The 18512-nt window shown below is 53.9% G+C and overlaps 2 protein-coding genes across 5 annotated transcripts in view; one reads left to right on the top strand and one right to left on the bottom strand.

The window, feature by feature from the left end:
• SAMD4A (sterile alpha motif domain containing 4A) overlaps nt 1-14399 on the top strand; it is a 105815-nt gene extending 91416 nt beyond the window's left edge. For 2 of the 4 annotated variants that reach the window (XM_074821105.1, XM_074821104.1), the window contains 8 exons: nt 21-107; nt 2697-2991; nt 4445-4530; nt 6687-6805; nt 9185-9386; nt 10230-10356; nt 12095-12178; nt 14175-14399. In XM_074821105.1, the coding sequence (XP_074677206.1) occupies nt 21-107; nt 2697-2991; nt 4445-4530; nt 6687-6805; nt 9185-9386; nt 10230-10356; nt 12095-12178; nt 14175-14203 (1029 nt within the window). In that variant the 3' untranslated portion in view covers nt 14204-14399. Of the gene's footprint in view, nt 1-20; nt 108-2696; nt 2992-4444; nt 4531-6686; nt 6806-9184; nt 9387-10229; nt 10357-12094; nt 13312-14174 lie in introns of those variants that run through there. The other 2 variants (XM_074821103.1, XM_074821102.1) reach the window with 1 other exon arrangement.
• Nucleotides 14399-18512, bottom strand: part of GCH1 (GTP cyclohydrolase 1) — a 33140-nt gene continuing 29026 nt past the window's right edge. The window contains exon 7 of the mRNA XM_074821108.1: nt 14399-14708. The gene's annotated coding sequence lies outside the window, so the exon portion shown is untranslated. The remainder of the gene's footprint in view (nt 14709-18512) is intronic.

Here is an 18512-nt window from a genome sequence, read left to right as displayed (position 1 = left end):
GGTTTGTGCTGTTTTTGCAGAATGTTACCAAAGGTGCAAGACACAAAATAGTCATCAGTATCCAAAAGCTAAAAGAAAGACAAAACCTGCTCAAATCTTTAGAAAGGGTAAGTAATCACAACCACCTTTGTATTTCTTCTTTTTTAAGAAGCCAGGAATTAATTCTGGGGTGGAGCCCTCTTTAGTTACACACGTTGTTGGGATTTTTTGCAGAGAAATCTGTTGTCTTGGCCACATCTGACTGATGTCTCAAACACTTCTTTACCAGAAGCAGGTTTTATTTGGAGCTGTATTTTGCAGAGTGGGTCCTAATCCATCTCCAGCACTCACGCAGCTGGGATGGACATGCCCTGCAGCACTGGTACAAGCCCTGGCCAGCTCCAGGGTGCTCAGAAACACCTGAGTTTTGAGTGATGGAGGGCACCATCCCAGCAGCACTGATGGGAAGGTGGTCGCCCATCTGCTGAACTGTGGTGCAGGACCAGCTGTAGCCCCACCAGCCATCGCAGTCCTCTCTGCCACTGGAGACCCAACTGGGCAGAGCCTTTAACCCCTGGTTATCTCCCTTCTCAATGCCACTGTCCCTGTCATGAGACCCCTCCATGCACAGGGTCAATATGGGGACCCCCAAGCGCTGCCCCTACCTCTCTGTCCCCAAAAAAGAGATGGGATTTCCCAGTGTCTGTCAGGTCGAGGACCACTGTGCTTTTCTGGAGCATCATATGGGCAGCCTGTCCCCAGATAAAAAGCCAGACACCCACGTCAGTGCCTGAACAGCATCTTGAATTTCCAAGGAGAACAAACAGAAACTTCTTTGTCACTTCAACAAAAGCTTAAACTCTGCAGAAATGGCTGTCGGAGAGGCAGCAGCACCACAGACTTGCTGGGAGCAGCTCACCCAACCTCTCACTATTTATTATCACAATATTATATTATATTTAATTGCACCGTCTTCAGACAGCAACTTGCAGAGCCTCCCACTAGGGGCTTTTAAATACTTATGTGGTGTGTTGCTATTTATTGGTGTTTTTGTTAGCTCACTGCTTCACTATTTATTTATAATATGGGATTGTACTCGAAGTATGGCAGGAGCTAATAAAGCCATATTTACCTCCGTATATTAATAATAACTATTAAATCCAAGAGACAGCCCATTGGATTGAGCTTGCTTCGGTGATATGTTTTCCAGACGATTGCACAGCCTCTTCCCCCGCTTCTCCTCCTGGGTTTTGAAATATGGTATTGATTGACTGGCGCGGTGCAGGAGCTTAAGCTCGGTTCAGCTGACGCAAGCAGCCACGCACGCTGTAAAACACAGGAGATAAGTGGCAGGGACTGCTTCTGAGCCCTCGTGGGGTGGGTTTGGGCTGCAGGGATGTGACCGTGTCCCACTTTGCTGGGCCTCAGAGCTGCCTGTGAGCTGCTTTCCTCGGGAGGAGACGTCTCTGGTTTTCCAGGCTTCCCGTCCAATTTCTTTTTGCTAAACAAGAGCATGTGTGGGACTTGATGTTTTTGGGCAGTGTCTCGCTGCTAAAGATTGCTGCTTTCTTGGAAAGAGCTGCTCCACCCCTCTCCGCCGGTTAGCAGAGCAGGATTTTTTCCCCAAGAAATAGTGCCCAGCAGGCTCACGCCAGGTCTTCGAGAGAAGTGGAGCTGAGAAGAATCAGGGTGAACAACCTTTTCAGGGCTGCAGCCTGTGTGCCCACTTTGTGTCTCTTCTCTAGGCGTAGCCAGGACTCACTCACCCCAAAAGCTGCCACTTTCCAAGCAGCATCCCATGGGCCATACCATGCAATGAGCTGTTCTGGTCCAGACTACATTAAAACCAAAATGCAATTATTTCCCATCAGTGGGATGAGGATCTGACTGTAGAAAGGGAGTTCTTGATCCACTCTATAACCAAGAGCAAGGCTGGGGGTGTACCCGAATTCTCTCCCTCCTGGGCAGATCTCCCCCAGCATCTCCCAGCTGAATGTTTTTGGTACAGGGATATAAGTCTACCCTTCTGTGTCTGACCACAACCCACCCTGCTCCCCTTGAAACCCTCCCTTTCCCCCCTGTATCTGCTCCCACAGCCCATCCCAGCGTGGACGGGGATGTCCCTGCTTCACTGCTGCAGGATGGGCCCCTGCATCCCAGCACGGTCCTGGGCTCTGTGATGGGCCCAGGCGTAAGGATGCTCTGGGGAGCTCTTTGGGGCAGAGTAGTTAATGGAGAGCCAGGCTTGAAAGCAGTGCTGGAAACTGGAGCCAAGCCCACGTTAAAAAGTGTAATTCCAATTAAATAGAGCTGAAATGTCACAATTGTGGGATTGCTGGGGAAGGAGCAAGATGCTCACTGGTCTGGGCATTGACAGGCTCAGTCGCTCTCGTGGATTTGCATCTTCCTGATGGAAATTTGTAAAGGCTGAAGCTGGATTATCACTGGTTTGGGGTCCCAGTGGTTGACGGGGCACATTTATCTCCGGGGATTCAGGTCTGAACACATCCCTGGCTAATCAGACATGGTCCCTGCAGCAGCTCCACATTCCCCTGCTCTAAGCAAGACTCGGTGAATGAGCCACGGCTGTTGACTCTGAACTGCAGCGGGGTCCTGGAACAGGATTTTCTGGGGTGTAACAGTAGGAATCTGGTTCGTAGCCGATGTCCTGTTGTCCCTGGAGAGACAAACCCTCTTCTCTCCACTTGAATCCACAGGACATCCTGGAAGGTGGCAACTTGCGTGTCCCGCTGCAGGAACTACACCAAATGATCCTCACCCCCATCAAAGCCTACTCTTCCCAAAACTCGAGCACAGAGGAGCACAGTCGGGACGCGGACTCGCATCACCCTTCCTCCCTGCTCAGCTCCGACAGCCAAGGCTCTGACTGCAAGGACTCTGCCGCGGGGGGGATGCAGCAGCACCATTTGCCGGGATGCGAGGGCGAGTCGGGGGGTGCCCCTTTGCCCGAAGGTGACCTGCCTGGACAGTTCACCAGAGTGATGGGGAAAGGTGAGCAGCTGTCGCTTCTTATTGGCGTCCTCGCTGGGGAGAGCTGCTCCGGGGCAGGGTGGTGCGGTGGCGGCCCTGGCAGCAGCCTTTCCCCAAGCCCCTGCAAGCTGCAGTCCTGGGGGTGGTGAGTTTTTGAGGCCCCGTCATGCTGTGGTAAGAGGTAAGAGCGTGGGTGGGGAGGTGGGCAGTGATTTTGGGGAGGGACAGCAATGGGACAGGCTGCCTGCCCCAGCTCAGAAGTCGATGGCATCCTCTCCCCCAGCTCAGGGACAGGTAACATCCTCTCCCTTCCCATTCAGAGCCCTGGGAGCATCCCAGCCGTCCAGAGGTGTTTTCACCAGCATCCCTTGGACTTGTTCTGCTTTTGTGAGGGTAACACTGGTGCATGGGCTTAGTGTGAGCTGTCCTGAGTGCAAATCAGCCGGGTCCAAGCCTCTCTTTAAGCCCCAATTTAGATAGACATCCAAAATACTTGGGTGCCTTTCCGTGGCTGGTGCGGGGTGCACGGCTTTGCCTCGGGATTAACGCATTGGGAGGAGCACAGGAGCAATGTGAGGTAGGGACCGACACCCTGTGCCATGTACAGGGCTCGTCGAGCAAATTTCTATGAGCTTGGACGTGTCCTAACTCAGCCCGATGGGATCTGAGGTGTGGGTGCTGGCTGCGTGGAGGGAGATCTCCCTGGGGAACAGGGGAGGGGAGTCTCGTCTGCAGGCTCACACAGGAGACCACGAACAGAAAGAAACTCATTGGGATGCCACGAAGAAATATCAGCCCTATTTCAGTCCTTTTTTTTGCAAAAAATAGATGAGGTATTTTCGATATAAAAACTTGGTGCAGAATTTCCCACCGGCTAATTGACTGCATGCACAGACAAACGTGGGTTTCTGGCCCCGTTTTAAACCCGCTGATGAATTCAGCCCGTGACAAATGCCTCCGTCACGCATGAAGCTGTACGTGTGGCACGAGCCTTGCCAGGACGAGGTGTCCTCCTGGACCGCAAGGCATCCCTGCCCGGGGGCTGTGACAGGAGAGACTCATTTCACTGTGAACTCATTTCCACTTGCTTTTATGGCATTCATTCCAAAAGAGGTTAAAATCCATAGGGAAAGGTGGGAATCTGTTTGCAGCAGGGGCAGATTTTGGCTGTAGGAGCAGGAGCTCTCCCAGAACTAGCTCTTGCCTAGGAATTGGGAATAATCCTGTGCCCCTGATTTGCTCAGGTCTAATTTTGGTGACTCCAGTGGTGTTACTTCGGATTTACACCATCATAACAGAGAACAAAATCTGACCCTAAATATAGGACGACACAACAGGAATTGGGGAAGGGTGTTTTTTCTTGCTGATGAGAAAACCTGCCCGTGGAACAAGGGAAGTGGGTTCGTTGGACCCCCCTGGACCCCAACTTGGTGTCCCCATGCCCATTTCTCTTCTCTTTATTTTTTTTTTCCAGTATGCACACAACTTTTAGTTTCCCGACCCGACGAAGAGAATATAAGTTCCTATTTACAGCTCATAGACAAATGTCTAATCCACGAGGTGAGTCGTGACAGATAATCTAAAACTGTTGTTCTCATCACTTAGAAACTGTTTCCAAAGTGTCTGTTTATGTAAACCTTTTGGTTTCTAACACAAATATTTTTGGGGGGTATTAATAGTAATTCTGACAGAACAGGGCTGGAGCGGGCGGTAGCTCCAGCGTGGTACATGGAAATGTTGTTTCCCCCCCCACGCTCGTGTAATTGCCAAGACCTGAAGCTGGGAAATTCATCTGGCTCGTGACAGTCCGATCAGCAGCTGGATGAAAGAAAAAAATCCCAGGATGAGTGTGCAGGCGGTTTCTGTCAGACCCGGCGATCCCTTGGCATTGCAACACGTAGACTTGGGATTTTGCAACGGGAGCAGCTGTTTCTGCTCCCGACAGATCTGCCTTTGCCGGGGGATGACTTGGGATGGCCGAGGCTGTGCCGCGGGGGCTCCGGCACGCTCCTGCCCTGGGGACAGGGGAGGATGGCTGGGAGGCAGCCCCGATGTCCTGAAGCATTTTGTACCCGTGCTGGCTGCACCTGGAAAAACAAGCTGCTTCTCATCATCTGCCCATATGGCAGGGGTCGGGGGTAAATTGCACGCCCTCTCATAGGAGCTGCAGGCTTTAAACATTTCTCAGTTATTTGTTTATAAAAAAATAACACTGTCAAAGCACAGAAGAATCTCCTCTGGAGAGGGCTGGTGGCTGCAAACCCCATAATGTGCTGTACGCTGCGTGGAAGAGGAGAGAGGCAGCTCGCAGCCCCTGGCCTTGCAGCTGAAGCCGGTGCTTGAGCCGTGCTTGTGCGAAGGTTTGATCCATGTGTCTCTACAGGGCCAAGCACATCTTGAATCGGGGTGAAATTGTTGGGTACCGGGCAAAACGCAAGCGCTTCATCCTCTTTTTTTTTTTTTGAAACTGCGCTCCTGGACGCCTCTGTCGATCACGGTGGGGGGATTCGGTGCATTTTGCTGGCAGCTCCTGCGGTGTCAGCCAACATTTGGCCCCGTGGAATACTGGGTGGTGGCACCCACCGTTGGGGTTTGTTGTGAGGCAGGTTTAGAGCCCGGGTTATGGTCTTCTCAGTGCTTTAGGGGCTGGAGGGGAGAGCGTGTCTGCTCCTACTTGCTCCCCTCTTGGAGAGCCTGGAAATGATGCCTGGACTTTCTGGATGGCCGAGCAGGGCATCACTGGGGGAGCAGAGGCATGAAGAGTGAGGATGGTGGGAGCAGCTGCCCAGGGCTGGAGCCAGGAAGACACAGAGCTGCAGAAGGACTCATTTTCCAGGAGCACCCGGGGTGGATGTGGTGACGCAGCATCACCCCACCAGTGCCAGTCTGTGTCCCAGGATCACCGTCTGCATCGGCTCCGGCGTAATCAGCGCCAGGAGAGAGCATCTCCTCCAGAGGGTGGTTTGGAGCAATCAAGTCAGGCACTAATTAGCCTCCAAATTGTCCTCTGGAGACCTCTGCTCCTCTCTGCCAGCGGCGCGGAGACGTTGGGTGTCTAAAATTAGCTGTGGTGGGCACGTGGGTGTCCCCGTAACCCACACCGTCTGCCTGGGGATCTGGGGTGTTTTGGGAGGAGGTCTGTCCCCTGCGTGGGTGACCTTCGCCAGCACCCAGGCGGGTGACAAGTCTCACCCCGTGTGACCTCCTGCAGAGGCTGTCGGCACCCAGACCAGAGCCAAGCTCTGCCCAGCCCCAAGAAGGAGGATGGGATGCGGGATGCCACGGAGCAGCTCCGCCTTCCAAATCCCAGCTTTTTCTCAGCTTGGCAGCGTTTTTTAGAGCCACATCCAGGTGATGAGTGTCACCACGCAACGGGGACCAGCCATCAAACCCCGTGGGGAGCTCGGGAGAGTAATGGGGAAGCTTTGGGGAAGCCCTGCTCTTCCCGGGGGGAGGGGGTGGCAGCCTCGGGGGCAGATCCAGGCCCTTGCTCTGGGGCTCAGGGGACACTGCCAGAGCATTTTTTCCACCTGAGATGAGTAAATCCTTGAGACAGACCAGGGTTTCCCTCTGGACTTGCCGATGGGGCTCAGCTCACACCACCGCCTGCTCTGGCTGCTTTTCTTCACACGCACACCCACATACACATCCCTGCATGCTTTGTCCAGAAAAATATTCATATGTTTCCTATTTTTCTCTCTTATTTTTTTGGGCAGGCGTTTACAGAGATCCAGAAGAAGCGGCTGCTGTCATGGAAACAGCAGGTGCAGAAACTCTTTCGGTCTTTCCCTCGGAAATCCCTCCTGGAGCTGTCAGGCTATCGGCAGCAGAGGAGGTACGCTGGCTTTTGGGGAGGGAGGGATGCAGCAGCCAGAGGGCCCGACAAGAGCATTGCCAGTGGGACCAGTGTCTCCCAATAGGGAGGGACGGATCCTGCCAGCTTCAGCGCTGCATTTCAGGAGGGAGGAAGGTTGGAAAAGCTTCAGCAATAAAACCCCAGGCGTTGGCTGGGAAGGCAAAGCAGCAGTAAGTTTCCTTGTGCGTGTGGTCAGTGCCTACCCCACCAATTCCCACCACATCTCCCTGGCTCCGAACCCAGCAATTCCCAGCTGCACAGCCTATCCCCAGCACTGGGCCGCCAGCTCTGCCCCCGCCTGCTGCCCTTTGCTGATTACATCAGTGCTGGAGTTTCACCAAAAAGGTGTCAACTGGCAAAAAAAGGCTTGAAGCCTGCAGAGCCAGGGGGCTGTGGTCAGCAAGCCTGGGTGGGGATGTGTTGCCAACACTTTGCTCACTTCCACGGTGATGCTGGATTTCGGGTGATCCTAGAAAGCTTTGGGGTTATGGCAAGAACAGATATTTTTAGATCGGTTTTAACAAGAGCGTCAGCCTTTTGTTTCATTCTGCTAAGCCTGTTTTATTGCAGTCTTGTGCAAGTTCTTTTTTCTGAAAAAGAAAGGGGCTTGGAGATAACCGGGAGCGCTGGGACAGCCGGGATGTGAGTTCAGAAGGAAGAAGCGCAGAACCAGAGTGTTCCCCAGTGGAATTAAATGGAATATTTTAGAGTGGGAAAACGAGCAATTTCGGTGTTCGTGGCAGGATCAGAAGCAGAATAGACACGAGCAAAGGTCTTTGTTGGACCCCTTTGGTCTGGGCTGTATCCAATACATGTACGTATTTCCAGTGCAGTGGTTTAGCTGCACATCCAGGCTGACCCCAAGCACAAGGTAGAGCTGCTGGCTTGAAATGATGCCAGTCCTTTTCCCGGGGTTGCCCAGGGTGCTCTCCAGTTTCCTTGCTGCTTTTGAGCTGTTTGCATTTTGCATTTCTTCTGCTCCCACTCCTGGGAAGTTGCGGGCGAGGAAGGAGCACGTGGCCAGTCCTGGTTTTCTCGTGGGGATTGAATGGCAAGAGCGTTTTTTGGATGAGGTTTAAAGAAACCCCGTTGTACTTCTGCCTAGTAAATGTATCCAGTTTTGGGATCCCAGCATGTTAATGTTGTTTGAAGTGTGTTTGTGGCCGCCCACACAAGCACGAGAGATGAGGGCTGGGAGGAAGGTGAGCTGAAGCATCTGTGAGGGTGATTTAAGTGTTGGAGGAAGGCAGGGGGGGAACAGGGAGAAGCTGTGGGTTCACAGAATGCTCCTACCCTTAAACTTGATGCCCAGCTGCCCGGCTGATCGGGCAGAGACACCAAGCCAATGTTGTGTGGCAAGGAGACCTGCTCTGCGTGTGTTTCCAAGGATTACCTGATGATTTTTGTGTCATTTCTCTGGTTTTAAATGGCGAAAACCCACATGGAGAGGGGTGCCGGTGTGTGCGACTCTCCTCTCCAAGGAGTAAAGATGGTTTTGTGTCCTGAGATCGATGTCTCAGGACATTTGGGCTGCGTGGTCTTGGGTCCAGATGGTTTTGCTGTGACCGCAGGGAGCTGGGTGGAGGTTTGCAGTGCAGAGACAGGAGTGGGTGCAGAGCCAGTCCCACCTCTGCAGGAATGTGCCTTTCACTCAGCCCCTCCCTAGGAAATCTTGGGCTTGTGAGGTCGTTTTAACCAAGTTTTACAGAACTTGAGAAGTCTCAGAGAGGACTGTGTATAAATGAACCTCCTGGAAGGGGAGAAGGTCCAACCCTTCAAGCATTCCCAGTAAAGAAAACCCAACAGCATGAGCTGAACCTTTATCAGACACTAGAGAATCCACACGGGAGAGATGTCTTTTGTACAGCTCAAAGGCATGAAGAGTTTAAGTCAAACCCCAAGAAATCAGGCATCACTAGCTCCAGTGCCAAGGGAACTGCCTGCGTTATTTTAGCTTGCACTTAAGAGCAGGCCCATTCTGCAGGAGTAAAACTTTAAAAAAAAAAAAATGTGAGTCTGAGAACTGCAGAAGGAAGGGAGGGTGACTGACAGAGGAGAAGAAGAAAGGATGCTGCTGTGGCATGCCCAAACCTCCTCTTTCCCGCTGCACGTGCAGGCCTGGGGGACCAGCAGCAGCAGGGTGGGAGGGTCGGGGTGGGAGCGGAGCTCACGGTGACACGGTGGCTGTGGGATGGGATCGGGGTGGGAAGCATCGGTACAGCCCCTTGCAACACCTCAGGGGCACCCTCGGGATGATTGGCTGTTGGTCTGAGCACACCAAACCAGCTGCTCGCCCCCGCGGCACCGTCCCCCTCACAAGGGCCAATTTCTCACCCTCGGCGCTTTCTCTCTCTGCAGCCGAGGCTTTGGCCAGTCAAACTCCTTACCGACAGCCGGATCTGCAGGGGCAGGACTGGGCCGGCGAAACCCCCGCCAGTTCCAGATCCCCTCCCGCAACCTCCCCACCGCCCGGCTGGGGCTGCTGGGCCCCAGTGGGCTGCTGGGCACCCCCCAGCGCAGCCCCGCCGCCAGCCCCGCCATCCTCAAGCAAGGCAGACAGGTCAGTCGGTGTTCACGGCATCTCCAGCTTTTCCATCCCTTCCCCACAAGCTTCTTTTGGTTTTCCTCCTCTGGCCAGCAGGGACAGGGAAGGGATCTTACCCCTGGACTTGGCACTGGTGAGGCCGCCCCTCAATTCCTGGGTTCAGTTTTGGGCCCCTCACTCCAAAAAGGCCATTGAATGACTCGAGCGTGTCCAGAGAAGGGCAACGGAGCTGGTGCAGGGTCTGGAGCACAGGTCTGATGGGGAGCGGCTGAGGGAACTGGGGGGGTTTAGTGTGGAGAAGAGGAGGCTGAGGGGAGACCTCATGGCCCTCTACAGCTACCTGAAAGGAGGGTGCAGAGAGGGGGGATGAGTCTCTTGAGCCAAGGAACAAGCGCCAGGACAAGAGGGAATGGCCTCAAGCTGCGCCAGGGCAGGGTCAGACTGGCTCTTAGGAAGTATTTCTTTGCAGAAGGGGGTGTTGGGCGTTGGAATGGGCTGCCCAGGGCAGGGGGGGAGTCCCCATCCCTGGAGGGGTTGAAGAGTCGGGTTGACCCAGCGCTGAGGGATCTGGTGGAGTTGAGAACGGTCAGTGTGAGGTTCATGGTTGGACTGGAGGAGCTTCAAGGTCTTTTCTAACCTTGATGATTCTGGGATTCTGTAATTTATCCATGTCCCCTTTTTTTTCTTCATTTTTTGGTTGCGCTCTCCTCTGTGTGGTGGGATGCAGAAGAGGGACCGGCGGGAGGGGCGCAAACCAGGAGGCAGAGAGGGGAGAGATGAGCCCAAGGAGGTTACAAATACATGGCACAGAGGCCTCTGTTTTACACCGCACACCCCTTTTTTGTTTGCTTCCTGCAGAACCTCTGGTTTGCCAACCCCGGGGGCAGCAACAGCATGCCCAGCCGGAGCCACAGCTCGGTGCAAAGGACGCGCTCGCTGCCGGTCCACACCTCCCCGCAGACCATGCTGATGTTTCAGCAGCCAGGTAGGACACAGACATTTGCTTTTTCGCTTCCCCACAGCTCAGTGAGATGAGGGGAGGCTGCGTGAAAGGAGCCGCGTCGGTGAGCCTCGCTGCAGGCCACGCTGGTGCTGCCAGCTGTCACCACCCGAGCTGGGTATCTCTGACACTAGTCGGGTTATTGGGTTGATTGAACCAGAGACATCACTGGAGGGATTTTCACCCTATATATAACACCTTGACCCTCTATAGAACAGTGCTGGTGCTTCTGAGGGGCTTCATGTCAGGCAGGGAAGGAGACAGCTCCTCCATCACCTTTTTTGCTCACACCTGGACACGGCGACCCCAGTGCAGAGGAGCTCTGCCTTCGTGCACTCAAGGGAAATTCTTTTCACAACGTGTGTGAAGGGAAGTGGTGCTGTGTCGGTGCTTCCTCCCCAAACACCACAAAACTGTGCCCATATATAGGAGCATCCTCTGATTCAGGGCGATTCCTGCTGAACTTGGACCCTGAACCTGGAGCATCCTTCCCATTAGGACATTGATGATTTTTTCTCTGTGTATCCCTTCATTAGCCTTTAAGCGTGCCTTGTCTTACCAGCACACGATAACAATTTATACCACAGGACAGGGAGTTACACCCCTTCCGCAGTAAACTAAACCTCATCCATAAGCTTCTGCTGTGGTTTCAGCGTGGCAGGTCCCCTCACATCACACACCCGCGGTCTTTTAGCTGCAAAATTTAGGGTGGCAAACGTCCTGTACAGCAAAAGCAGCGTCTGCTCTTGGGTATTGATTAAACACCAGGACAAGGGCACATTTCTGCAGGCGCTGAAGGAGAATAAATAGGTTTCTCTTTGCGTGTTAGCCTGCGGTGAATGAGGGCGTAGGAGGATTAGAGAGCCAAAGATGTGGACAGCGTCGCGAGGAAAATAGCAATAATGCAGAGCTGGGCTCCTGAAATACTTCTCCTCGGGCCACGGGGATCTCAGCCCTCCTGGACCTTGTCCCATGTTCCCACAAGCTGGTGGCAAGCTGGAGAAGCCGGCCATCAGTAGCAAAAGCTGTATTTGCAAAGCTTTTTGCTGCAAAGGGGAGGGCATTTTGGTGCTGTGTGGATGAGGCCGGGGCGTTGCAGCACACCGAACTTCATCCTCCCTGGTTTTTTTGTGCTCACCCCACTGGGGACGTGGCAGCGGGGCCGTGGGTGATGGAGCGGTGGAAGAGGCGGTCGGCGGCTCTGCCGGTCTGTGCTGCCATCCCACGTCGGAGCGCTAACCCTGCCTGCACGCTGCCTGCATAGGCAGCTCCCGGCCCCGCTGCTCCCCAGGGCCGCTGGAATATTTTACATGTATCGAGGATTTTTGTGAGGCCCGAGCAAGGGGAAAGCTGGGGGCTGCTCCCTTCCAGGGCAAGGGTCTCAGCTCCCCCCCCAGCATTTCCAGCACCTCAACCCCTCATTTCTGTCCGTCTTCTGCCGCAATGCCACCGAGTCTCCCCAGATTTACCCCTTATTGATAAGAAACAGGAGAGCAATGACTATTTTTGTAAACATCTCTTTTTGGAGGTGATTGCTCAAGGGAGCGAAGCGCTGCCAGAGTCTGGCCGTGAGGTCAGACCCTCCTGGGGCACCTTTTGGGTAGTTTTTTACCCCACATGCACCCACGCCAGTGGCAGCAGAGGGGACAGGGGGTGCAGGTCAGGCAAGCAGGGTCCCTGCCAGGTCCCCTGACCGAGATCTCCTGTCCCTTTCTCCCTGCAGAGTTCCAGGTGCCGGTGACTGAACCTGACATCAACAACAGGCTGGAGTCCCTGTGCCTGAGCATGACGGAGCACGCGCTCAGCGGTGAGCACTCCCTCCTCCTCGGGCTCTTCCAGCACATCCACGCCGCCTCCGCTGAGCCCCCCAGCACCTGCCCCTGCCCCGCGCCCCACAAAAGCTGGGACAGGCTGTGGCTGTGAGGGGACAGGCTGGCGGCGGGGCTGGATGCTCCCAGGGATGCTCCCAGGAGGGGCCGGACAGGGATATTGGCTTCTCTCGGCGAGGTAGCCAGGGCAGGGGGTAAAACCAAACGCAGGGATCACACCCAGCACTAGTGGAGTCCATGCTTATTAGCCACTAGTTAGCTTGCTAATAATAATTAGTATTAGCTTGCTAGTCTGTTACTAGTTCTCGATAAAGCCCTTGCCACCGGCGTGCTCGAATGGTTCACAAGCTTTGGAGTATTTTACCCTTCTGCCACCGGCGTCCCTCGTTTGGCCAGGGGGTGCGTGAGCCCCAGGGCACGGGGCTAAAACCCTGCCTGGGCTGCCAGACAGTGCCGGGAGCTGCTGTGCTGGCACCACGGGTGGCTCCTCGCCCACGCCTGGGGTTGGCTGTGGAGAATGGGCACGGGGAGGGAGGAGAACAAGGCAGAAAAACAGGCAGAAAAGGTGGAAAAGGCAACGGCAGCGCGATGGAGAGCCCGGTGCAGCAAAAAGCACCAGCACCGCAAGCACCCAGTGCCCCTCGCCAATGCACTGGACCCCCAAGCATGAAGGATGGGATGAGCACGGCCACCGGCATCGCCCAGACCCTCCTGAATAACCAGCTCGGGTCTCACCCCCCGGCAATCCCCGGACTGCGTTGAACAGTTGAGGACAGGAGCCCTCGGGGAGGATGAGTGCCACCGGGCTCCCTGCAGCGATGTGACAGCCCGTCCAGGGGAGAGGGACACAAGAGCAAGGACTGTAAGAGGCAGTAGGGCCCTGGCAGCGCCACGGCGGCATCCCCGGCCAGGAAAACAAGGACACTTCTGTCACCCGAAGCGTTTCTCCAGCGTGTGCCCAGGCGAGGCTTAGCTGTCTTGTTCCTCTGCAGGGTACTGTTCCTCTGAGTTATTTTTTTCCAGATCGCATACCCCGAGCCTCTCAAAACTGGTTGTGCTATAAATAGGTCTTAAAAAAATAAACCTTTCGGGGGAGAAAAAAAAAAAAAAAGGTGTAACAAACCTGTTTGTTTTTAGTCTTAAGAGGGAGGTGGCCGTGATGCTCTGGAGCGCCCTGTTCAGGGGCTGCCGCAGGAGCTGCCCTCCCGGGGATGGGGGTTTGGGATGGGGGATGGGGGGTGTTCAGGGATGGAGGAGGGCTGGAGGGTTGGAAATGCTGTTGGGTGTTGATTTCTGGTTCCGTAATTGCTGTCGGCGCCCAGGGGTCTTTGTGGGGCTTTGGGATGGGTCGTGGACCCCTCGCTCCTGGGCTCGGGGCTGTGGCTGGATGCGTCCCTGCTGTCCTGGGATGCTGGGGACGGGGACTCTGGGGAGAGAGAAACGACTCCTGGGGTTTTTTTCCTGCTATGATCCTCAGCTGGAGAAAAATTTTACATCCTCTGTGGTGCGGTGTTGCAGGGCTGGGTTAACTGGGGGGCGAAGCAGCCCCCCGGGACTGGCTCCATCCCTGTCCCCCCACTCGTGGGCAGTGGGTCATGAATTTGTCCCACTGTTGGGGGGGTCTCAGACTCGCACCCACCTTGCAGCGAGGCCAGGCTGCTCAGAAACTCCCCTCTCCTCCTGGGAAAGGTGCCGTGGGGACGTAGCAGAAGGCCTGGACCGGTGTTGGGACAGCTCTCAGGGTGGGGGGTGTGCCGCGGGGTAGAGACAGCGTCATGGAGGCACTAGCAGAGTGCTGACACCCCAAAACCCGTCTGCACCCCCTTGGGGTGATGGAGGGGTGGGGCTGGCCCCGTGGTGCCACCTCGCTGCAGGGGCTGTGGGTTGGGGGTGCTCTGGGGGTCCATCCCCCCCACCCTTCCCTGTCTCGCTGCTCACTGAGGCTGCTCCTAAACTCTCCCTTCCCGCTTGCAGATGGTGTCGACCGAACCTCCACGATCTAGAAGGCGTCGCAACGGGGACGCTGGCCAGGAGAACAACTGCTGCGGGTCCAGCGGCGAGGTCGGGGCTTGCGGGGAGCCTCAGCGATAGCTTGCATCCTTTCTCCTCTCTCTCCTCTCCTCTCTCTTTCTCTCTCTCTCCTGTTTTAATTTTGTGAATGTGTAGATTGTCCTTGTGAACATATCATTAGACTTGGAATTTGTGTTGTCATTTATTACATCCATGCTAGGGGGGGAAAAGAAAATGGCAAAAAATCAATGACAAAAAGCATGGGGATGGGGTGGGGGGGGGGATGCGGCAGGAGAGTGCTGACAACGGAGGGTTCACCGGAGCACCGTGGGCAAACCCTGTTTCTGGATGAGGATACGAATGAATATCGACTATCACGCGGGTGTGTATGACCAAAAACCCTTTGGGGAGGAGTTGTCTGTCCCGCCGGGGACTTCGGGGCTGGTGGTCCCATCTCTTGAGTTTTGCTGCGTTCAGGCATGGACTGGCCCGGCGAGCCTAGATTTTTAAAAAAAAAAGAAAAAAAATCACCCCAAAATTTCCTTTCATTTTAGCCAAGAGCATCCGCAGTTTCGAGGCAGCGTTGTGCACAGAGCAGTGGCGGGTCAGCGGGCGCCTGCCGGGTGTGGGTGTCAGACCCCCCCCAGTCCCTGTGCTCCTGGCATGGGGTCAGGGTGCAGGGACATGGGGGGGGAGGGGGGGGGGGCGGGCAGCATCTCACCCGGCGGAGGGTCCTGGGGGATGTCGGTGAAGGGGGGGGGATGCTGGATGAGTTTCTGTGTCTCTTGCCTTGCTTGCGCAGGTACCGGGAAGGTGCTGCATCTGTGGCTTCACACATCTGCCCCCAGCAATGAGGGGCTTTTCCAGCCCCGGGGTGACCAACGAGGGATGAAGGAGGCTTGGGAGCAAGTGTGTGGTTTTATTTAGCCAAATAAAAACCAAGCCCCAAAGGGCACCAAAACACAGCTCCACAACCCCGTGTTCTTGGCATTAAACATGTGCCGGGGAGGAGACGTGGGTGGCGGTGGCTTGGCTGCCCCCTCACCCACTGCTGTGCCGCTTTTTATAACAGGGAGCTAAATTTGGTCCGAGGGCATTAAATACTTAAACCTGACACGACGCTGCTTAGGCCTGTGCTCAAAGCCAGGTCGGGGCCAGAAAATCCATCGGCGCCCACAGCGATGCTCGGCACAGCAGCAGCTTCGCTCCTGCCGGTCCTAATGCTGCTCTGAGTCCTCTGATGGAATAATAAATTTCAAATTAATTCATGAAAAGGGGTGATGGGTGGGAGCAGGTGTTGCAGTAATATTCCCCAAATGGGGCTCAGCTGTGAGCACCAACAGGCAGCAGCATGTGCTGGGACCGGCCGGAGCAGGGCTGGGGGCTGAGGGGGACCCAGAGCATCGTCTGGGCCAGTGGAGATGGGAGATGTGTGAATCCATTTGCCATGCAGCATTTTTAAGTTGTTTTCTTTAAAAAAAAAACAAAGTGCCAAATGCAATGTTTTATGTTTGCTGTTCCTTGGTGTCCTGCTTCCCGGCAGGCATGAGATGGTGGGGGGGTGTGCAGGGGTGGGGGGAGCGGAGGAGGGAAAATCCGAAGGCGAGGGAGGTTGGGGAGAAGTGTGAGGAGGTGAAGGTGAAGAGGGGGCTGGGGGGGGGGCTGAGCCACAGGCGCTGGGGACCTGGGTCACCCTCCGCTGAGCACCCCCAGGTTGTACGAAACCGAGGTGCGAACACAACCGCCGTAGCAGGAGCCTTCCCCAGGGAAGGCTCACAAGTATTTACAGAGCTGAAATTCTATTTATTCCTTCGCTGACTATAGAAACAGAGGTTATCTGATTGTTAAGAGATATTATTTTGGATATATTACCTATTAACTTGCTATGGCTGGTAACCATGATAATGTCTGTTATTAACAACCACCAAATAATTCAATAGTTTTTTCCTTTTGTTAAAAAAAAGCTTATTTTCCATTGACAGTGTATAGGTTAATAACAACTTAGTTGTGTTTGCTGTTCCTTGTTTTTTTTTTTAGTAAAAAAAAAAAAAAAGTGGCTTCAGTTGCGTTCGGGAAGTCCTGCCTGGCTCTGGATGCTTGTGCTGAGTGCAGGCAGCAGAGCTTCAGTGAAAGAAGTTTTAAAAAAAAAAAAAAAAAAACCCTCGAATCCTAAAAGAAAATAAAAATTATTTATAAAAAGAAAAAAGAAAAAAAAATAACCAGTTGCATGAGTGAGGCTGTGAAGTCAAATCTTTAGTAATAAAGCGGCAGTGCCTTTCTTTTTTGTATTCACCCGTTCACCCCATGTGCAACTGTTTTGTACCACGCGCGCGTCGTGGCGAGGGAGATGCCGCCGCCGCGGGGGCCCTCGGCATCGGGTGGGCATCTCCCCCCTGCCCCGCTCCCCCAGAGACAGCCCCTGACCCCCCCCCCAGCACCCACCGGGGACCTTTTACTGGTGCTGTTCCCCTGAGCCGTCCCCGGCTGCAGCGGGGGAGGCCGGCCAGCTCAGCACCCAAGTGTCCTTGGGTCCGGCGGATGCTCCCTGCGGCTGCGACACCCAGGGAAAAAAAAAAAAAAAACAAACCAAAACCAACAAAACATAAAACACCCTTTTCTTTCGAGGTGTCGTCCCCCTCCCCAGGGACAAGCCCTGAGCTCGACTGGACTTGAGCTGGGCTTTGCCTTTGCTTGCTCAGCTCATTAAAAAATCTTCGGGGGGGGGGGGTCAAGCCCGGCCAGCATCCAGCAGGAAAATCCAAAACTGTGATTTACGCCCGTAAGCGGCGCGGAGCGAAGCTCAAGTTTGGTCAGCACTTAGGGAAACTATTTCTGTTGTCACCTTTCTCCATGTCGGGGTGCGGCCGTGCCCCAGGTTTGGCTTTCTGAATGTGCCTGATGGAAAGTGGGTCCTGCAGACGTCTATAATTTGCACACAGCGATGATAACACTAAAGTTGATTTTATACGAGTCATCAGAGTTTGCAAAGTGAGTTTTATTTTTTGTATTCCTTTATCTTTACTTAAAGGTGAATGTGTATTCCTCTGGGAGGAATAGGAAGAAAAAAAAAAAAAACAGGAATGTTAATAATGTTAAACAGAATACTTCCTCCCTTATTAATATATATATATAACCCTTATGTATTTATGCATATTGTAAGCTTACTTTAAAAAGCTCTGAATTCTCTTCTGTTGCATGCCGTTCCCGGGCAGCCTTTTATTGTACATGCATGCCTTTAGTCCTGGTTTTTCTGTACAAAGTTAGTGCACAAAGAACTATTTTTGCCTAGTTAATGTTGCCAAGCAATGCATATTTTTTAAATATTTTTTTTTTGTCATATATGGAAATAGCATGTTTGTTACATGTAAAAGCTTCCCAATATAAAGAAATACTAATGTTTGGAGATGCCGGTCTTTGCAAGTGTACAGTTTTCAAATGTTGTTCCCAGTGAAACACCCTCGTGATTTCAACTTGCTCCAATGTATTTATTACTCATTTCCTCCCATGTAACTAGGAATCATGGCTATATTTCATATCAACGTTATATTGAAAGTGAAGGGAGATGATTAATACAAGGTTTTGTAACACTGGGGTGTGGCGCCTCCTTATTTACGGTCTTTTTGGCAGATGGCCTCGTGCTTTAAAAAAAAAAAAAAAAAACAAAACTAAAATAAATGGCCAGCCCCGTGGGGTAACGGAGGGGAGGAGCAGTTGCATAGTTCTGCATGGGGGGGGTTATTTTTATATAAAGCCTGTGGCAGGGCTGATAAATCCTCAGCATTCTCCATGCAGCCTCTTCTCTGTCCCTTTGGGACACCCACGCCCCGGGAGCTGTTTAGATACGGGATTTTCTTTTGAAATCAGCAGGAATCGGGGCTGGAGCAGCTCAGAGGCTGAAGCTGAGGCTGCCGAGGCACATGGAGCAGCCGGCTTGGCTGAGAGCCTCAGTGTGTGTGTGCATGGAGACATTTGGGTCGAGTTTTTAAGTCTGGGCTGATTCTGGGCTTAAAAGCTGCAAATTTCAGACCTGCCCTGGGCCGGAGCGGGCAGGGGAGGATGCTCTGAGCTGGCGCTGCCGCTTGCCGCGAGTGCTGGGCCACAGGAGGTGCCGAGGGCAGGACCATCACTTCTGGCCCAGGTTTTGCCATCTTTTCTCAGCTTTGGGCTCTGCATGGGCTGGTGCTGTTTGCAGCGTCGCTGCCTCGCTGAGGGTGGCAGGGACCCCCCCCAGATCTCCCCATCCCACCCGCTGCTTGGCGCAGGGGCAGTGAGAGCAGGACGCTCGGGAAGGGGCTGGTTACC

Source organism: Strix aluco, chromosome 4 (assembly GCF_031877795.1).
Source record: "Strix aluco isolate bStrAlu1 chromosome 4, bStrAlu1.hap1, whole genome shotgun sequence".
NCBI lineage: Eukaryota > Metazoa > Chordata > Aves > Strigiformes > Strigidae > Strix > Strix aluco.
This window is presented reverse-complemented; position numbering and strand designations above follow the sequence as displayed.